We start from the raw sequence: 26,728 nt of genomic DNA on the forward strand, positions 1-26,728 counted from the left end.
GTGGCTGTGCGAGTGGCTCTATGGATGAGTGAGTGGTTGTGTGAGTACTTGTATCAGGTTGGAGGCCTTACGACAGACATTGTCAGTTTCAATTATAACTGGCTGATTTTGATTCAGACGGTCGGAATTGAAACTGGCCGGTCATTCCAGCTGGCTTCCGACGGAGCCGGAACTGGCCCTTAATCCATATGGACGGCTGTTTACGCCGTCCGGTTTATAATTCTCGGTTTCCGGCAGGGTTTCCATGCTGGCCTTTCCGACATGGAAACCCTGTTGGAAAGCATGTTTGGGGGCCCCCTTGCTGGGCCCCATTTCCTTTGTGGCCTCCTATGGTGCCCCCCCCGGGGGTGCAGGGATTAACACCACCTCACATTAGCATGTACTACTGCCGGTTTACAGCCGTAACACATGCTCGCATAGGGAAATGTCGGAATGCGACCGAACACAGTTGCATCATAATGAGGCGGTCTGGACCCAGATCTGTTGACTGGGGGTGAGTGTTTGATTGGTTCAGATGCTCCGTCCATCACCACCCCCTTTCCTACCGCTTTTGGCCGCCGTAAGTGTGGCAGGATATGCCCAGACGTGAGTCCCTTGCTCACTTTGCCACTGGATTCAAGATAGCCGGGCTGAAGACGGCTGGAATGCCAGAAACCGGTCCCCGGATGCTTGTTTCCGGTCCAGGGAAGGCATGGCTTGGCAGTTCGGGCTGGACTGTTCCCATGAGGCACAGGGTCAGACTGATTTGCATATGGCCATGTCTGAACTGGGGTGGCTGAGTGAGCTAAAGAATGGTGATGGATTAAACCCAGATCAGTTGACTGGGGGTGAGGGCTTGATTTGCTCAAACGCTCCGTCCATCATCCCCTTTTGTATCGCGGTCTGGACTGCTGACCAGAGGCCGGTCTGTCCCGTTTCCGAGACGTCTGAGGCCCCTCGGTTGCACAAAAAGGCATACACAATCAACGTGCAGCACTCCTTTGCTCCCCACCTGCACCCACACTGCTCACAAGGATTACACAACCACACACGTGCACACACACTAGATGCAGGTGTGTCCAGGTGGTGTTCACCGCACACAAGGTGAGGGCTGAACTCCCAGAGCGGAAGTCGCTGTCACCTGAGCCCGAAGTGTTGGGAGCTGCCCTCGCTGCCGGATTCTGTTCTGGAGGCAAATGTGGTGTTTGCATGTCATGCAAAGGTGCCAGCCTGCTCTTTACATAACACTCCGGGGCTCAATGCAAACACCACTGGGGGGGTGAGGTGCCCCCGGTCCACCCAGGCCAGCCTGCTCTTTACATAACAATCCAAGGCTAATGACATAAAACAGGGTGTGGCGAGGGGCCCCCTCCACCCCAAAACGAGACTGCTGGAAGTTGGCAATACTCTCACCGCTCTGACGTCATCGCGACCACCATACCAGTAATAGTAGTAACTTGACATTCATATACCTCTTTGGGCCACACAGATGTTACTGTTACTGCATGCTCATGGAGAGGTGTGGTGCAGCGGCCAGGGCAGCTGACTTCAGAGCACAGGGTTCAGGGTTCGATCCCCGGCTCCGGCGGCAGCTCAGCTCAGCACCATGTGACTCTGGGCAATAGCTCGCTCAATTTCCACAACGGCCCCCAGCGCCTTGAGACCTGTAAGGGTGAGTAGTTCGCGCTTCACAAATACCGACTTATTTATCAAATTACTGTCCTCGGAAGGATGAAGGGCTGACTCGGCCCTGCAGTGATTAGAATTCATGACCTGCAGTTTAGCAGAGCCGCCATATAGCACGTCACCTTGTGACCGAGCTATCTACAGTAGTATGTAGAGGTATTCTGCCAAAATATGGTAGGAAAAATATTGTGATCCAAGAATATAGTGTCAAAAGTATCATGGGACAGAATAACGAAGGTTCAGAACATGTTTTTGTCATATAATATAGTTTTTTTAAATATTGTTTTGTAATTAATATTAGTTATTGTATTATTATGAGGTATTTTGATGTAGTATGATTCTTTTTGTATTTTAGTATCGTTTGTAATTATTAATGTGACATTTATTTTCCTTAAATTGAATAAGTAATTAAATAATTTAATATAGAGTTGTTGGGTAGGTGGGGATTCGTGTGGGATGTTATTTAACATATGAATTATTGTTTTTATTAATTTTAATTCATTTTTATCTTATTTAAATTATTAATTGCTAAGTAAATGGATAGTCGGTTTATTTAATTATAAAATTGGAAAATTAATGTTATATTTGCCATTTATTTACATTTTAATTATTTTATTTAACAATTCATTTGACATTAATATTGTTTCATTTTTAAGTTTTATAATTACTTTTACTTGTTTGTTGGTGTTGTTTGGGTAGTAGGGAGTAAAGTATAGTTATTTTAAATGTTTTTAATTATGTATATTTATATTTATTTTGCAATATAGCACTTGTATAATTAATAAAAAGTAATTGTATTTATCTTTAATGGACTTTTTTATTTTAAAGATGTTTAATATTTGTAATTTGCTTTAGATTGTAATGGTTGTTTTCAATGTTTAGGAGTGTGAATAGTAAATCCAATCCCTCGAATGTCCAAGACTTTCCCTACTGTTGCTTGAATCGGAGTGGGAGTAGAAAACCACACTCCACCAATATCTAACACTTTCCATGCTTTTGTTTACATTGGAGTAGTTGTAGGACGTTTGACCATTCCAAAGTGCAAGACTTTCCCTACTGTTGCTTACTTTGGAGTTAAAATAGCATATCTGACTCCTTATGGCCTGATTAGGACTTTGGTGGTGCGGCCCCAGACCCGCTGCGCTGCTCCACCGCCAAAGCCGTGGTCAGACCGCCCGCCAGATTAGATTTCCTATTGGTGGGCTTTATTTTTGAATGGGCACTGCAATGGGAACACCAAAAACAGTTCCTTGCCGGCATGGACTGAAATGTTCATGCCATGCAGGAACTGGTGTGCATGAACACGGGGGCACATGTTGTGCCCCCCTGGGTGCATCCACAGGACCTGAAGCACCAGGATGTCCTGTAGGGTCCCCTTTGTCATAGCAGTGGCGGTCCCGCCACGCATATTGCTGCCTCCTGACCGCGTCAACTCTGCCAGGGAACTGTGGTTTCCTGGGGACTGCGGAGGGTGTGGTGCTCCCACTCCCCATATCATAATAGGACGGTCAGAAGACCGCCACCGCCGTGCCCTCGCAAGTCTGGCGGTCCGTTGACTGCCACACTCGTGATTGGTGCCTTAGTGTCCAACAATTTCCCAGCTATTCTTTAGTTTTGACTGTTAATGTTTATTTTAGTTTTTAATCTTTTTTTGTGTTTATGAATATATATATACTTACTTATTATATATATGTATATATACTTATGTATATAAAAGTACATGTTTTGTAATGTTTTATTTCTATTATATTTAATTGTATTGGTTCTGTGCTAACTAAATATATTTTTTAATAATATTTGGTATGGGCTTTTGATATGTTTTTAATGTTATTATTTTATTATTAATATTTTAAATGTATATTTTAAATTATTTACATATTGATTTTATTTTAAAAGTACATATCGTTTTTACAATAATAATGGCAAATATTTTATATTTATTTTTAATTATAATAATATTTTGAACTTTCTTATATAAAAGAAATTGCATACAATGATATATATATTGGCCTTTTTTTTTACTATATTCTGTTCCACAATAATTTTTCAAATATTTTTGCAGTTTACAAAGTATGTAAAATCAGTACAGTGTTGTCGATATTTTTGCCACAATATCACTATCTTGCGATATTTTTGTCCCTCAGTATTTTGTCATACAACTGACGGGAAAGGTGGCAAGGTTTGTAGCAGAAGCTTAAGAAAATAGGGGTTGTAATCCACAGGTACTCACACTTCAGTGTGGGTTACATCTGTACCCATTCCTACTTAGGACATCTTTCTTACTTTCTGGCTGTGTTTTATGTTTTTTGAGTCTAAGAATGTATTTCTATATGTGACAACAATTATTACTTGTTTAATGCTGTGTTTCAGTCCCTAAGTGTAAATAAAATGTAACGCTATTGCCCAGTGTGCAGTGGTTCAGTTCACCAACCTCAAGGGCTGAGTTGCCTTGTATCGCACTGACCTCAAACCTTGAAGTCAAATCAGATGTCAGTGGGGAGAGTTTAACCCGCTGAGCCATTTATCCTGCCAAGCGTTCCCTCCGCAGTCCCAGTGCCAGCCTCTTGCCTTGTGTGCCCCATGCCAAGAATGACCTCCAGAACTATAGACCCATATATAACATCCCACTCCTAGCCAAAGTTCAGAAGAAATGTGTGCAACAGCAGGTGAGCCTACACGTCACCAACATCCACCTTCCAGATGACTTCCGATCCGGGTTCGGAAACCACCCTCCTTCACATCGTGGATGACGCCCTCCAAGCCCTCAACCAAGGCAAAACCTGTCTCCTAATCCTCCTTGTTAGAAAGGTGATCCCAGGGGGAGGCAGAAGCTGTCTGACTGACCACCCCGAGACCCACCTCTCCTTCTGGAGTTGGCCGAGCGCCGTCGAGAGGCCTCCTGGGTGAGGTTCCTCTCCTAGAATCGTTACAGCCGAGCAATCACACCCCTACAAATGGACACCGCACAAGAGGATAGATTCTTATAGTCTTTATCAGCAATCAAGGCAGGTTCTCCTAGTTATAGATATACAAACGGATCGAGGGATCCTTAATGTCTCGGTAACTGGGGGAGTAAGGTAGCGGGACAGTCTTAGTACCAGCCTGGCACGGGGATACCCTACGCTCAGCTCTCAATCCTCGAGCTGGGGGGTTCCGCAAGGTCGAGCCGCGACGTCGTCAGCAGGGCTCCGAAGATGGTTCAGCGAGGTCGGGCCGCGGCAGCGCCAGCAGAGCTCCGAAGATGGTTTCAGCGAGGTCGGGCCGCGGCAGCGCCAGCAGGACTCCGAAGATGGTTTCAGCGAGGTAGGGCCGCGGCAGCGCCAGCAGGGCTCCGAAGATGGTTTCAGCGAGGTCGGGCCGCGGCAGCGCCAGCAGGGCTCCGAAGTTCCAGGGTACAACAACCGGCCCATTCCAGAGCTGCCCCAGATATAGGTCTGGAGTCCTTTGATGTCCGGACCCTCGCGCCTGGGGGTCAGAGGGACCGGGATGAGAGTGTCCAGACACCCAGCAGGTGGGTGAAGCCAGCGCCCAGGGAGGCCGGAGGGTGATCGAAACCAGGCGTCCGGGGACGGCTGGAGGGCCATCGAAACTCCCCTCCTCCTTGATCCGTTAAGTGGCCGCTTTACCACCTGGTCAGATCTTGGTGCCTCGATGTCGGGGCTTCGCTGGGGCCGCGGCCGAGGTCGGGCCGAGGCCACGTGGTCCGGACGTGGAGGGCCCACGATGAAGTTGGGCCTGAGATGGCGGCCCGGGGTAGGGGCCGGACCAGCAGAGTGGGGCGAGTATGGGTCGCCGTGTTCCTGAGGGGGAGAGCCGGAGGTCGCCAGGGGTGGCGGCTCTCGTGGAAGGTTGGAGAGGGAAGCTTCAGGGGAGAGGGCAGGGGTCGATGTTGTCCAGGGCCCGCCATGCGGGAGGGGTGGGACCACGCCACGAGGCCGGGTCCAACACACGTCCCCCACAGCTGAAGGCAGGGAGAGTCACCCATCTTCTTGGGGGTTCTCCTCGCCGAGGCGGAAGAAGCGGGACAGGCCGTCAGCGTTGGCATGGTCGTTGCCGGGGCGATGTTCCACAGTGAAGTCCATCCCTTGTAGGGAGATGGACCATCGCAGCAACTTTGGATTCTCTCCCCGCATCTGCATCAACCACCGCAAAGGCCGGTGGTCAGTTTGCACCCGGAAGTCGTGCCGAAGAGATAGGGTCGGAGTTTCTTGAGGGCCCACACCACGGCGAAGGCCTCTCGTTCAATGGTGCTCCAGCGTTGCTCTCGGGCCAGCAGACCTCGGCTGATGAAGGCCACAGGTTGATCAACTCCTTCGGCGTTGATTTGGGAAAGGACCGCCCGACACCGTGCTCCCAGGCATCAGTTTGGACTACGAATTCCCGGCTGTAGTCGGGGGCTTGGAGCACGGGGGCGGTACACATCGCTGTCTTCAGAGTCTCAAAGGCGGTCTGACACTCGGGTGTCCAGTGCACCTTCTGTGGCTGTTTTTTGGAAGTGAGTTCGGTGAGGGGGCCCACAATGCTCCCATAGTTCTTCACGAAGCGCCGGTAATACCCAGTGAGCCCCAGGAAGGCTCTGACTGCCGTCTGGGTGACCGGGGGCTCCCAGGCCATGATGGCTCCGATCTTGGGTTGGAGGGGAGCCACCTGGCCGCTCCCCACTTGGTGTCCTGGATAGGTCACGGAACCTTGGCCTATCTGGCATTTGCTAGCTTTGATGGTCAGTCCGGCCCGCCGGAGGGCGGCCAGGACCTCCCGGAGGTGCTTGAGGTGCTCGGCCCAGTGAAGGCTGTACACCGCAATATCGTCCAGGTAGGCGGCGCTGAACTCTTCTAGCCCCGCCAGCACCTTATTCACCAGCCTTTGGAACGTTGCGGGGGCGTTCTTCATCCCGAAGGGCATCACCCTGAAGTGGTAGTGGCCATCGGGGGTTGAGAAAGCGGAGCGCTCTTGGGCGCCCGGGGTGAGTCCGATCTGCCAGTAGCCGGAGGTTAGGTCGAATGTGCTCAGGTAGCGGGCCGCCCCCAGGCGGTCGATCAGTTCATCGGCCCGGGGAATGGGGTGAGCATCGGTCCGGGTGACGGCGTTCAACCCCCGGTAGTCTACACAAAATCGCAGTTCGGGAGTGGCGCCAGGGGCGGCGGCTTTTGGGACCAGGACGACGGGACTGGCCCATGGACTGTCAGAGGGTTCGACTACCCCCAGGGCCAGCATCTTGGAGACCTCCGATTGAATGCAGGTCCGAACTCGGTCGGGAACTCGGTAGGCCCGGTGTCGCACAGGCGGGCTGTCCCCGGTGTCGACATCGTGGACACACCACTGGGTGACTCCAGGGGTGAGAGAAAACAAGTCTGTGAACTGACCCAACAGGTTTTGGCAGTCTTGGCGTTGTTCTGGGGTCAGGGTGGAGGAGAGGGTGACCCCTTCTACGGAGCCGTCTTTCTCAGAGGTGCTCAGGAGGTCCGGTAGGGGCTCGGAGTCGTCTTTGGCCCCACCATCAGTAGCCATCAGGAGGCTAAGTTCCGTTCGGACAAAGTGAGGCTTGAGCCTGTTGGTGTGGAGGACCCGGAGGGGGTTCCTGGGGGACTCCATGTCCACCAGGTAGGTGGCAGGGCTCTTGCGCTCCACCACCTTGAAGGGCCCAGTCCACTTGTCCTGGAGGGCACATGGTTCGACCGGGGACATGACCCAGACCTGTTGACCCGCTCGAACTCAATGGAAGAGGCGATTTGGTCATACCAGCGTTTCATCTCCTCTTGGCTGGCCTCGAGGTTGTTTTTGGCAAGTTCCCGGAACTGCCGAGTCTGGTTTCGGAGTGTCAGGAGGTACCGGTAGACGTCGGGGAGAGCATCTTGGACTGCAGCTTCCCAGCCTTCTTTGACCAGGCTGAGGGGACCCCGGACGGGGTGTCCGTACAATAGTTCGAAGGGGCTGAACCCCAGAGACTTCTGGGGGACCTCCCGATAGGCGAAGAGGAGGCAGGGCAGCAACACGTCCCATCTCGTCGCAGGGGCTCTTCCAGGCCCATGATCATCCCCTTGAGGGTTCGATTGAAACGTTCCACCAGGCCATTCCCTTGGGGGTGGTAGGGGGTCATAAACTTGTACGTGACCCCGCACTGTTCCACAGGGACTTCATGTATCGGGAAATGAAGTTCGTACCCCGATCACTGACGACCTCTCGGGGGAAGCCCACCCGAGAGAAGATCCCCATCAGCGCCCGGCCCACCACGGAGGCCGTCACGGTCCGGAGAGGGATGGCTTTGGGATAGCGGGTGGCATGGTCCACCAGGACGAGAATAAAACGGTGCCCTTGAGAGGTTCGGGGCTCCAGAGGCCCCACAATGTCGATCCCCACTCGCTCAAATGGGGTGCTGACGACTGGGAAGGGTTGAAGGGGAGCCTTGTGCTTCCCTCCGCTCTTCCCGCTGGCTTGGCAGGTTGGGCAGGTCCGGCAGTGATTTTGCACATCATTCCTCATTTTTGGCCAGTAGAAATGGGTCACCAGGCGGCTGTACGTTTTGTCCTGCCCCAGGTGCCCGGCAAGGGGCACATCGTGTGCCAGGTTCAGGAGGAAGTCTCTGAACCGGAGGGGGACCACCAGCACCCGGCTGGCCCCCAGTTCGGCAATCTTCTGTTCGCTGTAGAGGAGATCGTTGTCCCAATAGACCCAGTGGGACCCCGATGGGTCTCCGGCGGCTTGAGCGGCGGCTTGCTGTCGGGTCCCCTCGAGGGAGGGACACGCTTTCTGTTCTTGACGGAACTGCTCTCGTGTGGGGCCACCTTCTTGGCGCCATTGGGCTAGTTCCGGGAGGTCGCCGAGCTCAGCAATTTCTTCACGGTTGGGCCCCAGTGAACCAGGGTCGGGGTCGGCGTCTTCGGGGACGGAGGGCGGCGGCGGTGCGTGCCACTCCGGTTCTTCGGTCGGGGTGGAATCAGTCGGGATGGCGGCCCGGGCGGTCATGGATCGGGTGGTCGCACAGACCCACTCGGGAAGGCATAGCATCCCCAGATGCTCTCTCCGCTCGACGTCGGCCCAGGGGGAACTTTCGAGGTCGTTCCCGAGGAGGCAGTCCACGGGGGCATCGTCTCGGACGGTCACTTTCAGCATGCCCGACACTCCCTCCCACTCGAAGGGGATTCGGGCCATCTGGCACAGGCTTTCTGAATTGTCCGCCGACCTTACTGGGCACAGCACATTGGGCAGGATCTGGTCAGGGGTCACCAAGTGGCCACGGACGGCCGTCACGCTGGCTCCGGTGTCGCGGAGGGCTTCGGCCCGGCGCCCATTAATGGTGACCCACTGGCGGTACTTCTGAGTGTTGCCCGGAATCGGGGCCCGGGGGACCATGTCTCTTTCGCCTAGACACATCAGGGACATGGCGGCGGGCTCCCACTCGGTCTGGTCTTCGTCATAGTTCTCTTCTTCGCCCCTTTCTTCTCCCAGGGAGGCGGCCGCGATCTGGCGGTTTGGAGGACCAGTGGTGCCGGCCCGTTGGTTCATCGGGCATTGGGGGTCATTGGCATAGTGACCGGGCCGCTGGCATTTGTGGCAGATAAAGTTCGGGCGGGGCCCCGGCCGGGCTGGGGGGGCCCCTCTTCTGGCCAGAGATGGCGAAGTGTGGGTTGGGGGCGGCACCGCGGGGGAGTCTCGGTTCCTGTTCGGGCCTCCTCCGCCGCCTCGCGGGTGGTGGGGCCCCTGGGGAGCTTGGCCGTGGTCTCCCATTGAATTCCGGGGGACTCGGGTGCTCACCCATCGATCGGCCTCGACGGCGAGTTTATGTGGCTCGGTCAGCTTGCTGTCGAGGAGATGCTGCCTGAGTTCGACAAAACAGTTGTTGGAGAGGTGCTCCCATACAATGAGGTTGAACAGCTGCTCATAGGTGGTGACCTGGCTGCCTTTGATCCACCCCTCTAGGGCTCTACTAAAGAAGTTCACGTACTCCACCCATGTAGTACCGGGGATTTTCTTACAGTCTCGGAATCGCTGCCGGTACATCTCGGGGGTGAGTCCATAGCGAGTAAGGAGGGCGGCTTTCATATGTTCGTAAGAGGTCATCTCGGCATCGGGGAGCTCTAGCAGGGCGTCTCTCCCTTCACTGACGAACTTCCCCCACAAGCCGGCACCCCAGTCTTTTTGGGGTACTCGATGAGAGGCCATGGCTACCTCGTAGGCCTTAAACCATTGTTGGATGTTGTCGTTTTTATAGTATTCTTTGACGACATCTTTGGGGATGTGGACCTTCGTGTCCGTAGGAGGAGGTGGGCTCCGGTTCCCGGAGGCGCTGGCCTCACCATTTTTGGCTTTGATCTCAAGTTCTTTTAAGCCACGCTCGTGCTCGAACGTGAGCTTCTTCTCCTCTAAGTCCCTCTGCCTTTGTTTCTCCTCCAGGTATCCTTGCAGCCGTAGTTGCTCAAGGGCTATCTTTTTCTCGGCCAGCTGTAGTTCTCTGTCCAGACGGAGTCGGGCGAGCTCCTATTCGTGGAGCCGGCTCCTTTCTCGTTCTCGGGCGTCTTTGTGGGAGAGGTCCGTGTCTACGTTGGTACGTCTTTCCTCCGCTGGGGTTGCGAGGTTTTCCGGGTGCATGTCTGGGACCGTGTCACTTTCGACCTGGGGTGGCGTCGCTCCCGCTTCCACCCATGTTTGTAGGGCCTGCTTGAAATCGTCCTTGGTGCTTAGTCCAGTGGTAGCGATGCCCAGATCCTTGCAGAATTGTTTCAATTCTTTGTGGTTATATTCCTCCAACCGTTCCTTCTGGAATTCCGCGGTCGGTCTGGTTTCTTTGGTAGTCATTGTTGTGGTGTGCTTCTGTCAGTAGCGGGTGAGTCACTCTCTGTACGATTTGCGTAGGCTCGGATCCCACCGCTGCCACCAATGTTAGAAAGGCGATCCCAGGGGGAGGCAGAAGCTGTCTGACTGACCACCCCGAGACCCACCTCTCCTTCTGGAGTTGGCCGAGCGCCGTCGAGAGGCCTCCTGGGTGAGGTTCCTCTCCTAGAATCGTTACAGCCGAGCAATCACACCCCTACAAATGGACACCACACAAGAGGATAGATTCTTAGAGTCTTTATCAGCAATCAAGGCAGATTCTCTTAGTAATAGATATACAAACGGATCGAGGGATCCTGAATGTCTCGGTAACTGGGGGAGTAAGGTAGCGGGACAGTCTTAGTACCAGCCTGGCACGGGGATACCCTACGCTCAGCTCTCAATCCTCGAGCTGGGGGGTTCTGCAAGGTCGAGCCGCGACGTCGTCAGCAGGGCTCCGAAGATGGTTCAGCGAGGTCGGGCCGCGGCAGCGCCAGCAGAGCTCCGAAGATAGTTTGAGCGAGGTCGGGCCGCGGCAGCGCCAGCAGGGCTCCGAAGATGGTTTCAGCGAGGTCCGGCCGCGGCAGCGCCAGCAGGGCTCCAAAGATGGTTTCAGCGAGGTCGGGCCGCGGCAGCGCCAGCAGGGCTCCGAAGATGGTTTCAGCGAGGTCCGGCCGCGGCAGCGCCAGCAGGGCTCCAAAGATGGTTTCAGCGAGGTCGGGCCGCGGCAGCGCCAGCAGGGCTCCGAAGATGGTTTCAGCGAGGTCCGGCCGCGGCAGCGCCAGCAGGGCTCCAAAGATGGTTTCAGCGAGGTCGGGCCGCGGCAGCGCCAGCAGGGCTCCGAAGTTCCAGGGTTCAGGGTAGCGGTTCTTTTCAGGGTCAGCCGCGATTCAATCTGCAGGGCTCTCAGTTCCAGGATACAACAACCGGCCCATTCCAGAGCTGCCCCAGATATAGGTCTGGAGTTCTTTGATGTCCGGACCCTCGCGCCTGGGGGTCAGAGGGACCGGGATGAGAGTGTCCAGACACCCAGCAGGGGGGTGGAGCCAGCGCCCAGGGAGGCCGGAGGGCGATCGAAACCAGGCGTCCGGGGACGGCTGGAGGGCCATCGAAACTCCCCTCCTCCTTGATCCGTTAAGTGGCCGCTTTACCACCTGGTCAGATCTTGGTGCCTCGATGTCGGGGCTTTGCTGGGGCCGCGGCCGAGGTCGGGCCGAGGCCACGTGGTCCGGACATGGAGGGCCCACGATGGAGTCGGGCCTGAGATGGCGGCCCGGGGTAGGGGCCGGACCAGCAGAGTGGGGTGAGTAGGGGTCGCCATGTTCCTGAAGGGGAGAGCCAGAGGTCGCCAGGGGTGGCGGCTCTCGTGGAAGGTTGGAGAGGGTAGCTTCAGGGGAGAGGGCAGGGGTCGATGTCGTCCAGGGCCGCCATGCGGGAGGGGTGGGACCACGCCACGAGGCCGGGTCCAACACTCCTAGACCTATCTTCGGCCTTTGATACGGTTAACCACAAAACTCTCCTTGAACGCCTCAAACTCAGGATGGATTTGGATGGCCCCGTTCTTGAATGGTTTAGGTCCTTCCTCCAAAATCGCTCACAGAGTCCTCATCAACGGTAATCTATCCGCTCCCTCTCCGATCACGGTTGGAGTCCCCCAAGGATCAACCCTCTCCCCTACCCTCTTCAGTCTTTACCTGGAACCACTCACAGAGGTGCTACGCTACGCCAATATCTCCTACCTTATGTACGCCGACGATACACAGATCGACGTCAAAATCTCTTCCCTGAGGACATTTTCTCCCTGAATGAGGCCTTGAAGCTGACAGTCCATGGCTCACCGCCAACCAGCTCAAACTTAACGCAAATAAAACTGAATTCCTTCTGATCTATCTCCCCACCCAAAACCAATCCAGACATCCAGTAATGGATCAAGGCTATCACAGCACTAAACTGCCCTCCTACCAGTGTTGACTCTGCAAAATCCCGTGGAATAACCCTGGACGGCAGCCTGAACATGCGGGCCATATCAACTCGATGGCCAAAACTGCCAGATTCCACCTGAGTTACCTAAGAAACCTAAAACTCTTCCTCGATGCCTCTGACCTAAAAATGGCAATCCAGGCACTAGTCGTTTCCAGACTAGAATATGGATGCTCGACTCTGGCAGGGCTACCCAAGAGCTCTCTGGCCCCATTGAAAGCCAGCCTCAATGCTGCCGCCAGACTCCTAACTGGCTCAATGATATTCAACCACATCTCTCCCCGCCTCAAAGCTCTGCATTGGCTTCCCCTAGAGGCCAGAATCCAACCTAAACTGGCCTGTATTACTCACAAAGCTCTTTACTCCAATCCCCGTGCATTTCTTGCCCAAAAACGCAGGATATCCGGAAGAGTCAGAAACTCCCTATCTGCCAGAGACCTTTTGCTCCAACCAGCACGCTTCCGGAATAAAATAAACCTATAATCGGGCCTTCTCTGGGGCCGCTCCAAGAATTTGGAACTCTCTCCCACCCGCCATCAGAAGACTTCCGGCTTTGGCACGCTTCAAAAAGGAGACCAAATCTTTCCTAATGGGCAAGTTTCTCGCATAGCGATCACTTTACAATCACCTCAGCGACATGTTCCACCCTCCACTTCGGCATTATCAATGGCTTTTACGGATGATGCTTATTCCTGCACTCCTGGGCATCCCACCCAAGAGTTGAGACTCCGCGCCTTCTTTTATAATGTATCTACCTGTTTTTCTTTTTTATCCCATATGTATCCGGGACTCTAGGCTGCGTGCTCTTTTTTCTTGTATAATGTAGCTACCTATGTTATCCAATTGCTCCCTTCCTAACTCTTTGTATACCACCCTTAATCCTGTGAAGCGCTCTGATACCCTCACGGGTCTGGTTTGTGCTCTATAAAACTATAAAATAAATAAATAAGTATGACCGTACTAGCATTATCTACAGGGGGCCTCTGCCAAAGACTGCTTCTGGTATGCCAGGCCCTACCCTGTGCCCTGGGGGCGCTTTCTTATGCCAAGAATGACCGCCAGTGTGCCCGCAGACGCACGGTACCTTGGGGGCCGCCCTAAGCCCAGAATTATACTGAGTGGGGCCTGGCAGCACAGACTCACAATTGTGAAACACGGGAGCATTTGCACTGTTACTCACTCACACTCACTCACTCCCTCACATTCACTCTGTCCCCTCACCCACACCAACTCACACTGTCTCACTCTCCCTCACACTCACTCCCTCTAACATTCTCACTCTCTCCCCCACCCTCACTCTCTCCCCCGCCCTCACTCTAACTTACACTCTCTCACCTACAGATTGTCACTCTCGCGGTTGCTCACAAATGTGAGAAGTTGGCCTGGTATATGATGTCCACAGTTCTGTGGGCACCTTGTATCAGTCCAAACAATCCCTTATGGTGGTGGTTGTAAGTCAACCTTATAGACAAGCTATCCTAGTGGTAGCATGGACTAAGCAGCCTAAAGGCTTAATTTAAGAGGACATGTGAAGCCAGCTGTTTTACCATATACAATCCTGTAACACCAAATGAAAGGACACCACACAAGTTATATATTATCAAAATGTATGTATTTATTCTTAGAATAATCCCCACTACTCTTTATGAGCAATGAAGCACAAGCGTTTAAATAAAAGCACAGTATAACATAGACAAGTTGCACGTTTTGGATGAGGCCGGTGGCCACTCAAACCATATATCAATAAAGTGGTATAACAATCACTAATCGATCGGGGGTAAGGCCCAGGGCCTTGTGAATCGCTTGGACTACACTGGACTAACAGCAGTTAGGACGGGAGTAGCCCGCGGGATTCGGGTGCAGTGCGGGAAGCACGGCTTGCACCAATGTAAAGTCAATGGTGCGTAAAAGTTACAAAGTTATTGCAAAAGGAGTCTTCCGACTGGACTAGGACTACCAAACTTTAGACTTAGGCACTAGAGGTGTGTACCAGTGTAGGAACACCGGCGCTAGTAAGTTACCTCACCCACAGGAAGCGGGTGCATAGGTGCCAATGTGTGTCGGGTTTCGTCACGCAGTTCGATGGTGCCTGAGGATGAAGATGCTGCAGGCGTCCAGAAGAGAAGTGTCCGGTGCGATCCAAGGGTGGATCAAAGTTGATGGGTACCTGAAAGCAGAGGGGACAGAGTCTGGGTCACTAGTCAGTGACCAGGAAGGAGCCAGGAAGGAACCAGGCGATGTCGGGCGCAATCAGGTTGATGTCGGGTGCCTTGTCTCCGCTGCCACGTGGACTCTGGGGCACCGAGGATGTCCTGGAGTGGATCACGAGCTGTCCCACGAAGGCTCTCGCTGTCGGCGGTGTCGGCTTCCGGATCGGAGTCAACAAACCTTGGCAAAGGCAACCCACGCAGGATTCGAAGAAGGCTTAACACTCGGACCAGCAAGGTCAGAGCGGGTGCTCCTTTTCAGGGGAGCGAGTGCCAGTCTGTAGCAACCAGACCAGCTGTGTAAATTCTTAGGTTCGTTGGTTCTGGGGCCACTAGCCAACGGGCAAGCGACCGGACCAACGCGTCGAGCAGGAAGATGCAAAAGGGCCCCACGCAGCACTCGTCGAGTGTGGAGGGGTAAGCTTCGGTGCACAAGCTGCTCGGGGCTGGAGCTTCTCAAACTCCAATGCACAGCTTCGAGGGAGCCTCGGGTGCTGCACGGTCAGCGCTTTGTTGTTCCTCCAAGATGGCCGGCCCCACGCTTCAGGTCGCCTCCACGGGTCTCAGCTTTGCAGGGACTGTGGATCGGGCTGTTAGAAGGCAGGCACGCTGGGTCTTGTCGATCTCTGTCGCTCGAGTTCCGGCGGGAACTGCAACAATGCAAACGTCGAGGTGCTGGATGGTGCCTGTTTGCACAGGGTGGTCACTCCTTGACCACAAGGGAGATTCTTCAGTCTTCCACGTCGAGTGAGATGTCGACGGGTCCAGAGTTTCGTTTCATAAGTTTCAGTCAGGATAATCTGATGTGCATTGGCACTGCTCCCACCTATATTCCAAATCTGGGGGCTGGATTACCTGCTAGGTCCCTCCTATGGGTGGGACCCAGGAAGGGGGTGGTTACACCCCTTTCCTTTGTCCAGTTTGCCGCCAAGACTGGGGCTGGAGTGCCCCAGAACCGGTTTGACTGGAATCTGCCCAGTGACACCTTGTGTGCCCCAGGCAGTGTCTAGTTTCTTTCAACCCTCCCTGCTACAATCCACTATCTCCTGTCTGTGGTGGTGTGACACCTCCCTGTGACAGGAGATCCTTTGATCAAGCCTCCTCTGTCGAGTTTCGGCCAGCAGCAGGGGGCCAGACATGTGTCTGTGGCAGCAGCATCCATTTTGTGATGCTGGGGCTCTGGTTAGGATTAACCGCATTTTCAGTAAGTAACATGCCTTCACTCCCTAGAAGGTTGGGATGCTATCCCCATTACCAGGACTGGCAAGGGGATAGTATTCCAATGTGTATGACACCAAACACGACATGTTTTGATAAAGCCAAACCAAAGTTAGCATTAACCGCGAGGATTATAATGCACTTAAGAGTATATGGTATGGCAGTATCACTAGAACAGCTATAAGGAAATGGTTCCGAAAGCTGCAGACAGGCTCAGCTCATGCTAGAGCACCATCTCACATAAAACCAAGCACTCTGCCTCCAGGATTGTTAAGGCCTGCCATAGGAGTGACTTATAGGTATATATGTGTCCAGATATAGGTTTAGATATAGGTATACTATATCTAAGCAAGGGGTGATTACACCACCTTGCCCCAGCTGAGTGATCAGCCAGTTGTGTCAATTTAAGGACCAGCCAGGGGTGGCAAAAGATATGCTGCAGCCCCTGGTAGGCCTTGGATGCACCTATGCCTTGGGCACCTATAGTGCACTGTACAGGGCCTGATAAGGTGTCCAGTACCAATTTGGTTTATGCACCTAGGGTGCATGGAGTCCATTTTAAGAGAGAGCAGATAGCCTGGGGTCCTGGTTAGCAGGATCCCAGGCCAACTAAGTCGAAAACCAGCTAAACACAAGGCAAAAAATCTGGGGTAACCATAGTCAGGTATCCACCTTCCTACAACAAACATGCTCAGTCACTGGCTCTCACTTGTGCACCTTCCCAGACTCTAGGCCCCGGTGGAGCATGGTGTAGTATGATTCACAACGAGTATGTCAGTCCCTGGACACGGGGTCTTCACTCCGCCCATGTGGGGCATGTATGACCCCTGGGTGTGTGCCCCACATGTACAAGAGACTCTACAGCTCGTGAATCCATGTCCTTGAACGAGGGTAGTGCAGGAGGGGGGGAGGCTGGAGAGAGCCCCAGGCAGCAGCGTGACCTGCACAGCCCCCCCAAGCATCGCAGGGCCCTTTGTAGGGACCCGTCTCTGGGGTGTAGGTTTTCTGCACTTCAGCCTAACTTCACAGACACTTCAGTGCCGCCGCCTCGCAGACACTACAAACCCACCGCCTCGCTGACACTTCACTGACACAGCCTCACTGAATCAAACACCACAGTCTCACTAACACGCCTAGCCTACAGACTTTCAGACACTTCATGCCACCGGCACGCTGACACCTCACCCCCTCTGTCTCACTGACACTTCAGTGCCACCGCCTCACTGACACTTCAGTATGAAAAACCTCACTTTCAAACACCACAATTTCACTGATATTTGTAGGCAACAGACTTACCGACACTTCCTGCCACTCACACTTCATCACCACAGCCTTAATGCGCTTTAATTCAGGGGTCTCCAACCTTTTCTGTGGTAAAGCTACTTGTGTTCAACGCACATCATCCTGAGCTACTAATATCCTCAGAGATGTAGCAGAGACCACATCAGATCAGATGGCATGAGTGCCGCCGTTGAGGGATTACCAGCAGCGCCTCCCACACCGTTCCAGGCGGGGTCACCAGCAGCGCCTCCCTCCGTGCTCCAGGCGGGGTCGCCAGCAGCGCCTCCCTCCGTGCTCCAGGCGGGGTCGCCAGCAGCGCCTCCCTCCGTGCTCCAGGCGGGGTCGCCAGCAGCGCCTCCCTCCGTGCTCCAGGCGGGGTCCCCAGCAGCGCCTCCCTCCGTGCTCCAGGCGGGGTCACCAGCAGCGTATCTCACCGTGCTCCAGGCGGGGTCGCCAGCAGCGCCTCCCTCCGTGCTCCAGGCGGGGTCGCCAGCAGCGCCTCCCTCCGTGCTCCAGGCGGGGTCACCAGCAGCGCCTCCCTCCGTGCTCCAGGCGGGGTCGCCAGCAGCGCCTCCCTCCGTGCTCCAGGCGGGGTCACCAGCAGAGTCTCCCTCCGTGCTCCAGGCGGGGTCACCAGCAGCGCCTCCCTCCGTGCTCCAGGCGGGGTCACCAGCAGAGTCTCTCGCTGTGCTCCAGGTGGGGTCGCCACCAGTGCCTCCCTCCGTGCTCCAGACAGGATCGCTCCAAACGCCTCCCACCGTGCTCCAGGTGGGGTCGCCAGCAGCGCCTCCCGCCATGCCCTGGGCAGGGTCGCCAGCAGCGCCTCCCGACGTGCTCCAGACAGGGTCGCCTCCAGCGCCTCCCGCCGTGCTCCAAGTAGGGTCGCCACTAGCTCCTCCCGCCGTGCTACAGACAGGGTCACCAGCAGCGCCTCCCGCCGGGCTCCAGGAAAGGTCACCAGCAGCGCATTGCTCCAGGCAGGGTTGCCAGCAATGCCTCCGGCCGTGCTCCAGGCAGGGTCACCAGCAGCGCCTCCCGCCGTGCCCCAGGCTGGGTCGCCAGCAGCGCCTCCCTCGTGCTCCAGGCAGGGTCACCAGCAGCGTCTCCCGCCGTGACCCAGACAGGGTCGCCAGCAGCGTCTCCCACCGTGCTCCAGGCAGGATCACCAGCAGCGCCTCCCGCCATGCCCTGGGCAGGGTCACCAGCAGCGCCTCCCGCCGTGCTCCAGGCGGGGTCGCCAGCATCGTATCCCACCGTGGTCCAGGCAGGGTCGCTAGCAGCGTATCCCACCGTGCTCCAGTCCAGGCGGGGTCGCCAGCAGCGCCTTCCCCCGTGCTCCAGGCGGGTCACCAGCAGCGCCTCCCTCCGTGCTCCAGGCAGGATCACCAGCAGCGCCTCCCGCCATGCCCTGGGCAGGGTCGCGAGCAGCGCCTCCCGCCGTGCTCCAGACAGGATCGCCACCAGCGCCTCCCACCGTGCTCTAGACAGGATCGCCACCAGCACCTCCTGCCGTGCTCCAGACAGGATCGCCACCAGCGCCTCCTGCTGTGCTCCAGGCAGGGTCACCTGCAGCGCCTCTCGCCGTGCTCCAGGCAGGGTCGCCACCAGCGCCTCCCGCCGTGCTCCAGGCGGGGTCGCCACCAGCGCCTCCCGCCGTGCTCCAGGCAGGGTCACCTGCAGCGCCTCTCGCCGTGCTCCAGGCAGGGTCGCCACCAGCGCCTCCCGCCGTGCTCCAGGCGGGGTCGCCACCAGCAGCTCCCGCCGTGCTCTAGACAGGATCGCCACCAGCGCCTCCTGCTGTGCTCCAGACAGGATCGCCACCAGCGCCTCCCACCGTGCTCCAGACAGGATCGCCACCAGCGCCTCCCACCGTGCTCTAGACAGGATCGCCACCAGCGCCTCCCACCGTGCTCTAGACAGAATCGCCACCAGCACCTCCTGCTGTGCTCCAGACAGGATCGCCACCAGCGCCTCCTGCTGTGCTCCAGGCAGGGTCGCCACCAGCGCCTCCCGCCGTGCTCCAGGCAGTGTCGCCAGTATCACCTCTGTTAGAATTGGGGGACTCTAGTTGGCACAGGTAGGTTATTGTGACAAGTAGGGGCCCTCTCTTCTAGTCAGGGTAAGGGGGTACACTCCCAAGATAACCCCTGCTCACCTCCATGGTAGCTTGGCACGAGCAGTTAGGCCTATCTCAGAATCTGTGAACACATACAGTAATCAAGTGACAACACTACAAATGGACACCACACTGATAGTATATCAAAAATAGTTAGCTTTTATATAATGATTTAGCACAAGACCAAATAACAACAAAAATAATCCACCATACTTACAGCAATAAGGAGTTCTCGTTAAAATGCTTAGTTTTAGAGTTCTGTGCAATTCGTACTCTTTGTCTGGCTCTCACGGCAATGAAAATAACCCAAAGAGTCTTAACACGCGCAGCGGACGCTTCGGTCCGATGCGTTTAGGATGGGGTTTGAGTCGTACACAGTACCTTTATGTGATGCATCCGGCATGGACGGGCGTTGCAAAAGAAGCGTTGCCCGATGCGTTGTCCTCCAGGCAAGGTGCGAGCTCCGGCTCGTTGATGTCGTCTGTACGAGTCGTTGAGCTTAGAGCCGCATGATTGAGGCGGACGGGGCTTGATGCGGTGCATTCAGCTTACGTTGCGGCGTACGAGCCGTACTGCGGGAGCTGCGTTGTTCAGTCTTTGATGCCGTACGAGGCGGTGCGATGCGGACGTGCGAAGCGTAACCCTCTCCAGGTGCGATCGGTAGGCTCGAACTCAGCGGCAGTGTTCGTGTCGTTCCGACCAGGGTGATCCGATGAGGCGAAGCATTGTACGTTACGTTGTCAATCAGTCACGGTGCGAGCTATGGCTCGTTGACGTCGTGGGTACAAGACGTTTGGGCACAGAGTCGCGTTGATTGAGGCGGACGGGCTTGGTACAGTGCTTGGCAGGACACGAGTCGATCGTACGAGGTGTACACAGCTCCCGGCCTCGTCAGCTACGGAAAACAGCGTTTCCCACAGCTCTTCTTCACGGCAGGTGAAGTCCACTGGTCCTGGGACTTCGTTCAGGGGGTAAGCTAATTTCCAAGCCCTTGGAGATCTTTGCACAAGTGGAAAATAAAGTCTTTCAGTCTTTCTCCTCTCCTTCAGCAGCAAGGCAACCAAGGCAGGCCAATCCCCAAGGTTAGGGACAGTACTCCTCCTTCAGCTTTCCCAGTTCCTTCTCCTCAGGCAGAGGTTTCTTCTTGTCTAATCTGGATCTAATTTCTTCGGAGCAGGGTCCCAATACTTATACCCCTAAATCCTTTGTTCCTCTGGGGTAGAGGGGCCTGTGCCCAGCCAAAGCCAGTTCTTGAGCACTTTGTTGACAGGACTCTGACTTTTCCTTTAGGGAGCAGGCTAGAGACATCAGACACTCCACAGGAGGTGGAGCCAGCATTGTGGTGGAAAGGCACCGTCCTGTTCAGAGCCCAGGTGCACTCCTCCCATCCATCTGAATGTATATCTCTCTATTCACCCCCAGGCTACTTAGCCCTGCCCTCTGGAATTCCCCAGCCCTGTCACTCACAGAACCCAGACAGCAGATACACATCCTAGCAGAGGTGGGCTGAAATGGTTAGGCTAGCAAATATCTACTTTCTAAAAGTGGTATTTGCAAACACAGAATAGTAAAATAACCTTTACTAAAAGATGTATTTTATTATTCTGAGTTCAGGCATACTAAACTCAGATTTCTACCATGTTCCCTGAGTCTGTTAGGATTATAGAATGTAACAATTCTAACAGCCCATTCTGGCCTATGAGAACAGGTAGCCTTGCAATAGTGAAAAACGAAAATGGCTGTAATTCACTATTAGGACATGCCACAAACATCACGGCATGTCCTACCATATACTTACAATGCACCCTGCCCTTGGGCGTACCATAGGGGTGACTAACATGAAGGTAAGGGAAGGTTTAGGGACTGGTAAGTGGGTGCACTTGTCCAGTCAGCATGACAGTACCAGACTGCACACAGGTTCTGAAATGGCAGACCTTAGTCACATTTTACAAGGCCGCTTCTGTGGGTGGCACAACCAGTGCTGCTAGCCCACTAGCAGCATTTGGAGTTACAAGCCTTGGGCACTCCTGGTGCACTGTACTAGGGTCTGACAGTAAACCAAATAAGCCAATCATGGAATCCAATCAATATAGCAATTTACACAGTAAGCACTTGCACTGTGGCACTGGTTGGCAGTGGCACATTGCTCTGAGTAGCTAACACCAGCGAAAACATATGAGGCACAGCAACAAAAAGTGGAAGGGAGACCCATGCCAAGGTGCCAGGTCTAACAACCTCCCGTTCTGTTCCAGACAGGGTCACCATCAGCGCCTCCTGCCGTGCTCTAGGCAAGGTCGCCGCCAGCGCCTCGCTCCAGGCAGGGTTGCCAGCAATGCCTCCCATCGTGCTACAGGCAGGGTCACCAGCAGCGCCTCCCTCCGCGCTCCTGGTGGGGTCACCATCAGTGCCTCCCTCCATGCCCCAGGTTGGGTCGCCAGCAGTGTCTCTCAATGTGCTCCAGGCGGGGTCACCAGCAGCGCCTCCCTCGTGCTCCAAACAGGGTCACCAGCAGCGCCTCCCGCCGTGACCCAGACAGGGTCGCCAGCAGCGTCTCCCACCGTGCTCCAGGCAGAGTTGCCAGCAGCGTCTCCCACCATGCTCCAGGCGGGGTCGCCAGCAGCGTCTCTCGCCGCGCCCCAGGCAGGGTTGCCAGCAGCGCCTCCCTCCGTGCTCCAGGCGGGGTCGCCAGCAGCGTATCCCACCGTGCTCCAGGCGGGGTCGCCAGCAGCGTATCCCACCGTGCTCCAGGCAGGGTCGCCAGCAGTGTATCCCATCGTGCTCCAGGCAGTGTCGCCAGCAGCGCCTCCCTCCGTGCTCCAGGCGGGGTCGCCAGCAGCGCCTCCATCCGTGCTCCAGGCGGGGTCACCAGCAGCGTATCTCACCGTGCTCCAGGCGGGGCCGCCAGCAGCGTCTCTCGCCGTGCTCCAGGCGGGGTCGCCAGCAGCGTCTCTCGCCGTGCTCCAGGCAGCGTCACCACCAGCGCCTCCCGCCGTGCTCCAGGCAGTGTCGCCAGCAGCGTATCTCACCGTGCTCCAGGCGGAGTCGCTAGCAGCGTCTCTCGCCGTGCTCCAGGCAGGGTCGCCACCAGCGCCTCCCGCCGTGCTCCAGGCGGGGTCACCAGCAGCATATCTCACCGTGCTCCAGGCGGAGTCGCTAGCAGCGTCTCTCGCCGTGCTCCAGGCAGGGTCGCCACCAGCGCCTCCCGCCGTGCTCCAGGCGGGGTCACCAGCAGCATATCTCACCGTGCTCCAGGCAGGGTCGCCAGCAGCGTATCTCACCGTGCTCCAGGCGGAGTCGCTAGCAGCGTCTCTCGCCGTGCTCCAGGCAGTGTCACCACCAGCGCCTCCCGCCGTGCTCCAGGCAGGGTCGCCAGTAGCATATCTCACCGTGCTCCAGGCGGAGTCGCTAGCAGCGTCTCTCGCCGTGCTCCAGGCAGCGTCACCACCAGCGCCTCCCGCCGTGCTCCAGGCAGTGTCGCCAGCAGCGTATCTCACCGTGCTCCAGGCGGAGTCGCTAGCAGCGTCTCTCGCCGTGCTCCAGGCAGGGTCGCCACCAGCGCCTCCCGCCGTGCTCCAGGCGGGGTCACCAGCAGCATATCTCACCGTGCTCCAGGCGGAGTCGCTAGCAGCGTCTCTCGCCGTGCTCCAGGCAGGGTCGCCACCAGCGCCTCCCGCCGTGCTCCAGGCGGGGTCACCAGCAGCATATCTCACCGTGCTCCAGGCAGGGTCGCCAGCAACGTCTCTCGCTGTGCTCCGGGCAGCGTCACCACCAGCGCCTCCCGCCGTGCTCCAGGCGGGGTCACCAGCAGCATATCTCACCGTGCTCCAGGCGGAGTCGCTAGCAGCGTCTCTCGCCGTGCTCCAGGCAGGGTCGCCACCAGCGCCTCCCGCCGTGCTCCAGGCGGGGTCACCAGCAGCATATCTCACCGTGCTCCAGGCAGGGTCGCCAGCAACGTCTCTCGCTGTGCTCCGGGCAGCGTCACCACCAGCGCCTCCCGCCGTGCTCCAGGCAGCGTCACCACCAGCGCCTCCCGCCGTGCTCCAAGCAGGGTCGCTAGTATCACTACTCCAGGAATCAGAATATCCCGATCATTTATTTGAAGCCCTGATGAGAGTCCCAGTGCTACCCAGCCTGGGGCTTGAAACGCGTTGGCATTTCGAGAGGCATTTAGTTCAATCTAAATGCGTTCAGTGTTCGATGTATTAAAGATTAATTCATTATTTCTAACACTTTTGTGATATTCTTGCTGAAATAACAAGTTTAGTCCATAAATTGGACACTTTTCACAAATACGTTTGTGTTTTTCACAGATGATGCAAGCTTTAAATGTTTTCTGTATTTGTTTCGTGTTTGTATTCATTTAGTGATTTTGTCGTTTGTTGTAACTTGTTGCAAATAATTCTTATTTTGAGGTATGTTCAATTTGGTTTTTGATTGTGAATTGTGTTATTTATATGTGATGGTTATTGTGACAATTTGAGAAATATGTGTTTCTTTTTCAGTCTTTTGAAAAAATTGTTTTTGATCAGTTTAAGGACTACTTAATAAAAATTCTATTCGGACAGATAAAAGAATAGTCTGCCCGATACTCCACATACAGTAGGAGTGTAGGCTAGTACCAGGGGTTCCTGTTGTATTTTGAATTTTGCTTTAATCAGCCTCACTGACACTGCCATGCCACCGCCTAACAGACACTTTAACTCCAATGCATCACTGACACTTTAACCCCAAATCATCACTGACACTTCAACCCCGAAGCATCACTGGCACTTTAACCCCAAATCATCACTGACACTTCAACCCCGAAGCATCACTAACACGTCAACCCCCAAGCTTCACTGGCACTTCAACCCCAAAGCTTCAATCACACTTCAACCCCGAAGCATCACTGGCACTTCAACCCCAAAGCTTCAATCACACTTCAACCCCGAAGCATCACTGGCACTTCAACCCCATAGCATCACTGACACTTCCACCCGAAGCATCACTAGCACTTCAACCCCAATGCATCACTGATACTTCAACCCCAAATCATCACTGACACTTCAAACCCGACACATCACTGGCACTTCAACCCCAAAGCATCACTGACACTTCAACCCCAAAGCTTTACTGGCAATTCAACACCAAAGCATCACTGGCACTTCAACCCTGAAGCATCACTGACACTTCAACCCCGAAGCTTCACTGGCACTTCAACCCTGAAGCTTCACTGACACTTCAACCCCAAAGCATCACTGGCACTTCAACCCTGAAGCATCACTGACACTGCAAACCCGAAGCTTCACTGACACTTCAACCCCAAAGCTTCACTGGCACTTCAACCCTGAAGCTTCACTGGCACTTCAACCCCGAAGCATCACTTACACTTCAACCCTGAAGCTTCACTGGCACGTCAACCCTGAAGCCTCACTGACACTTCAATCCCGAAGCATCACTGACACTTCAACCCCGAAGCATCACTGACACTTCAACCCCGAAGCATCACTGACACTTCAACCCCGAAGCATCACTGACACTTCAAACCCGAAGCATCACTGACACTTCAATCCCGAAGCATCACTGACACTTTAACCCCGAAGCTTCACTGGCACGTCAACCCTGAAGCCTCACTGACACTTCAATCCCGAAGCATCACTGACACTTCAACCCCGAAGCATCACTGACACTTCAACCCCGAAGCATCACTGACACTTCAACTCCGAAGCATCACTGACACTTCAACCCCGAAGCATCACTGACACTTCAATCCCGAAGCATCACTGACACTTCAACCCCGAAGCATCACTGACACTTCAATCCCGAAGCATCACTGACACTTCAACCCAGAAGCATCACTGACACTTCAATCCCGAAGCATCACTGGCACTTCAACCCTGAAGCTTCACTGACACTTCAACCCTGAAGCATCGCTGACACATCAACCTTCACTGACACTTCAACGCGAAGCATCACTGACACTTCAACCCCGAAGCATCACTGACACTTCAACCCTGAAGCTTCACTGGCACTTCAACCCCGAAGCTTCACTGGCACTTCAACCCCAAAGCATCACTGGCACTTCAACCCCAAAGCATCACTGGCACTTCAACCCTGAAGCATCACTGGCACTTCAACCCCGAAGCTTCACTTGCACTTCAACCCCAAAGCATCACTGGCACTTCAACCCCAAAGCATCACTGGCACTTCAACCCCGAAGCATCACTGACACTTCAACCCCCGAAGCATCACTAACACGTCTATCCCGAAACATCACTGACACTTCAACCCTGAAGCTTCACTGGCACTTCAACCCCGAAGCTTCACTGGCACTTCAACCCCAAAGCATCACTGGCACTTCAACCCCAAAGCATCACTGGCACTTCAACCCTGAAGCATCACTGGCACTTCAACCCTGAAGCTTCACTGGCACTTCAACCCAAAGCATCACTGGCACTTCAACCCTGAAGCATCACTGGCACTTCAACCCTGAAGCTTCACTGGCACTTCAACCCCGAAGCTTCACTGGCACTTCAACCCCGAAGCATCACTGACACTTCAACCCTGAAGCTTCACTGGCACTTCAACCCCGAAGCTTCACTGGCACTTCAACCCCGAAGCTTCACTGGCACTTCAACCCCAAAGCATCACTGGCACTTCAACCCCAAAGCATCACTGGCACTTCAACCCTGAAGCATCACTGGCACTTCAACCCCGAAGCTTCACTTGCACTTCAACCCCAAAGCATCACTGGCACTTCAACCCCAAAGCATCACTGGCACTTCAACTCCGAAGCATCACTGACACTTCAACCCCCGAAGCATCACTAACACTTCTATCCCGAAGCATCACTGACACTTCAACCCTGAAGCTTCACTGGCACTTCAACCCCGAAGCTTCACTGGCACTTCAACCCCAAAGCATCACTGACACTTCAACCCTGAAGCTTCACTGGCACTTCAACCCCGAAGCTTCACTGGCACTTCAACCCCGAAGCTTCACTGGCACTTCAACCCCGAAGCTTCACTGACACTTCAACCCCAAAGCATCATTGACACTTCAACCCCGAAGCATCACTGACACTTCTATCCCGAAGCATCACTGACACTTCAACCCCGAAGCTTCACTGCACTTTAACCCCAAAACTCAGTGAAAAGTATATGCCTCAGTCTGACCCTTTACACCACAGCCTCATCTGCACTTTTTCTGCCTTTTCTTGCAGTTTTTTACCTTCGAGCAATATAAGAAGCTACTGGGCGTCTTGGAGCTATCCCCGGGACTGGTAAGTGTGAGCCGAAGTTGTGGCAAAGTGGGTGTTGGTGAAGAGAGAAACTAACAGCCCCCCATCCTAAAAAGTGTGAGGCCTGACATTCTTTCGCAGTCCGAACCCTGCCATCTGAGGGACCATGCCCCCTGGCACAGACTGAGTTTGGGGATGTGAGCTCTGTCATAGTGCGGAGAGGCCGCTTTCCAG

The 26,728-nt window shown here is 54.9% G+C and overlaps 1 protein-coding gene across 1 annotated transcript in view; it reads left to right on the forward strand.

Moving 5' to 3' along the window:
* Positions 1–26,728, forward strand: part of SLC25A21 (solute carrier family 25 member 21) — a 532,803-nt gene that overhangs the window by 427,832 nt on the left and 78,243 nt on the right. The window contains exon 8 of the mRNA XM_078661963.1: positions 26,477–26,536. Coding sequence (XP_078518089.1) covers positions 26,477–26,536 — 60 coding nt within the window. The remainder of the gene's footprint in view (positions 1–26,476; positions 26,537–26,728) is intronic.

The sequence above is a fragment of the Lissotriton helveticus genome, chromosome 9 (assembly GCF_964261635.1).
Source record: "Lissotriton helveticus chromosome 9, aLisHel1.1, whole genome shotgun sequence".
In the NCBI taxonomy this organism is placed as follows: Eukaryota; Metazoa; Chordata; class Amphibia; order Caudata; family Salamandridae; genus Lissotriton; species Lissotriton helveticus.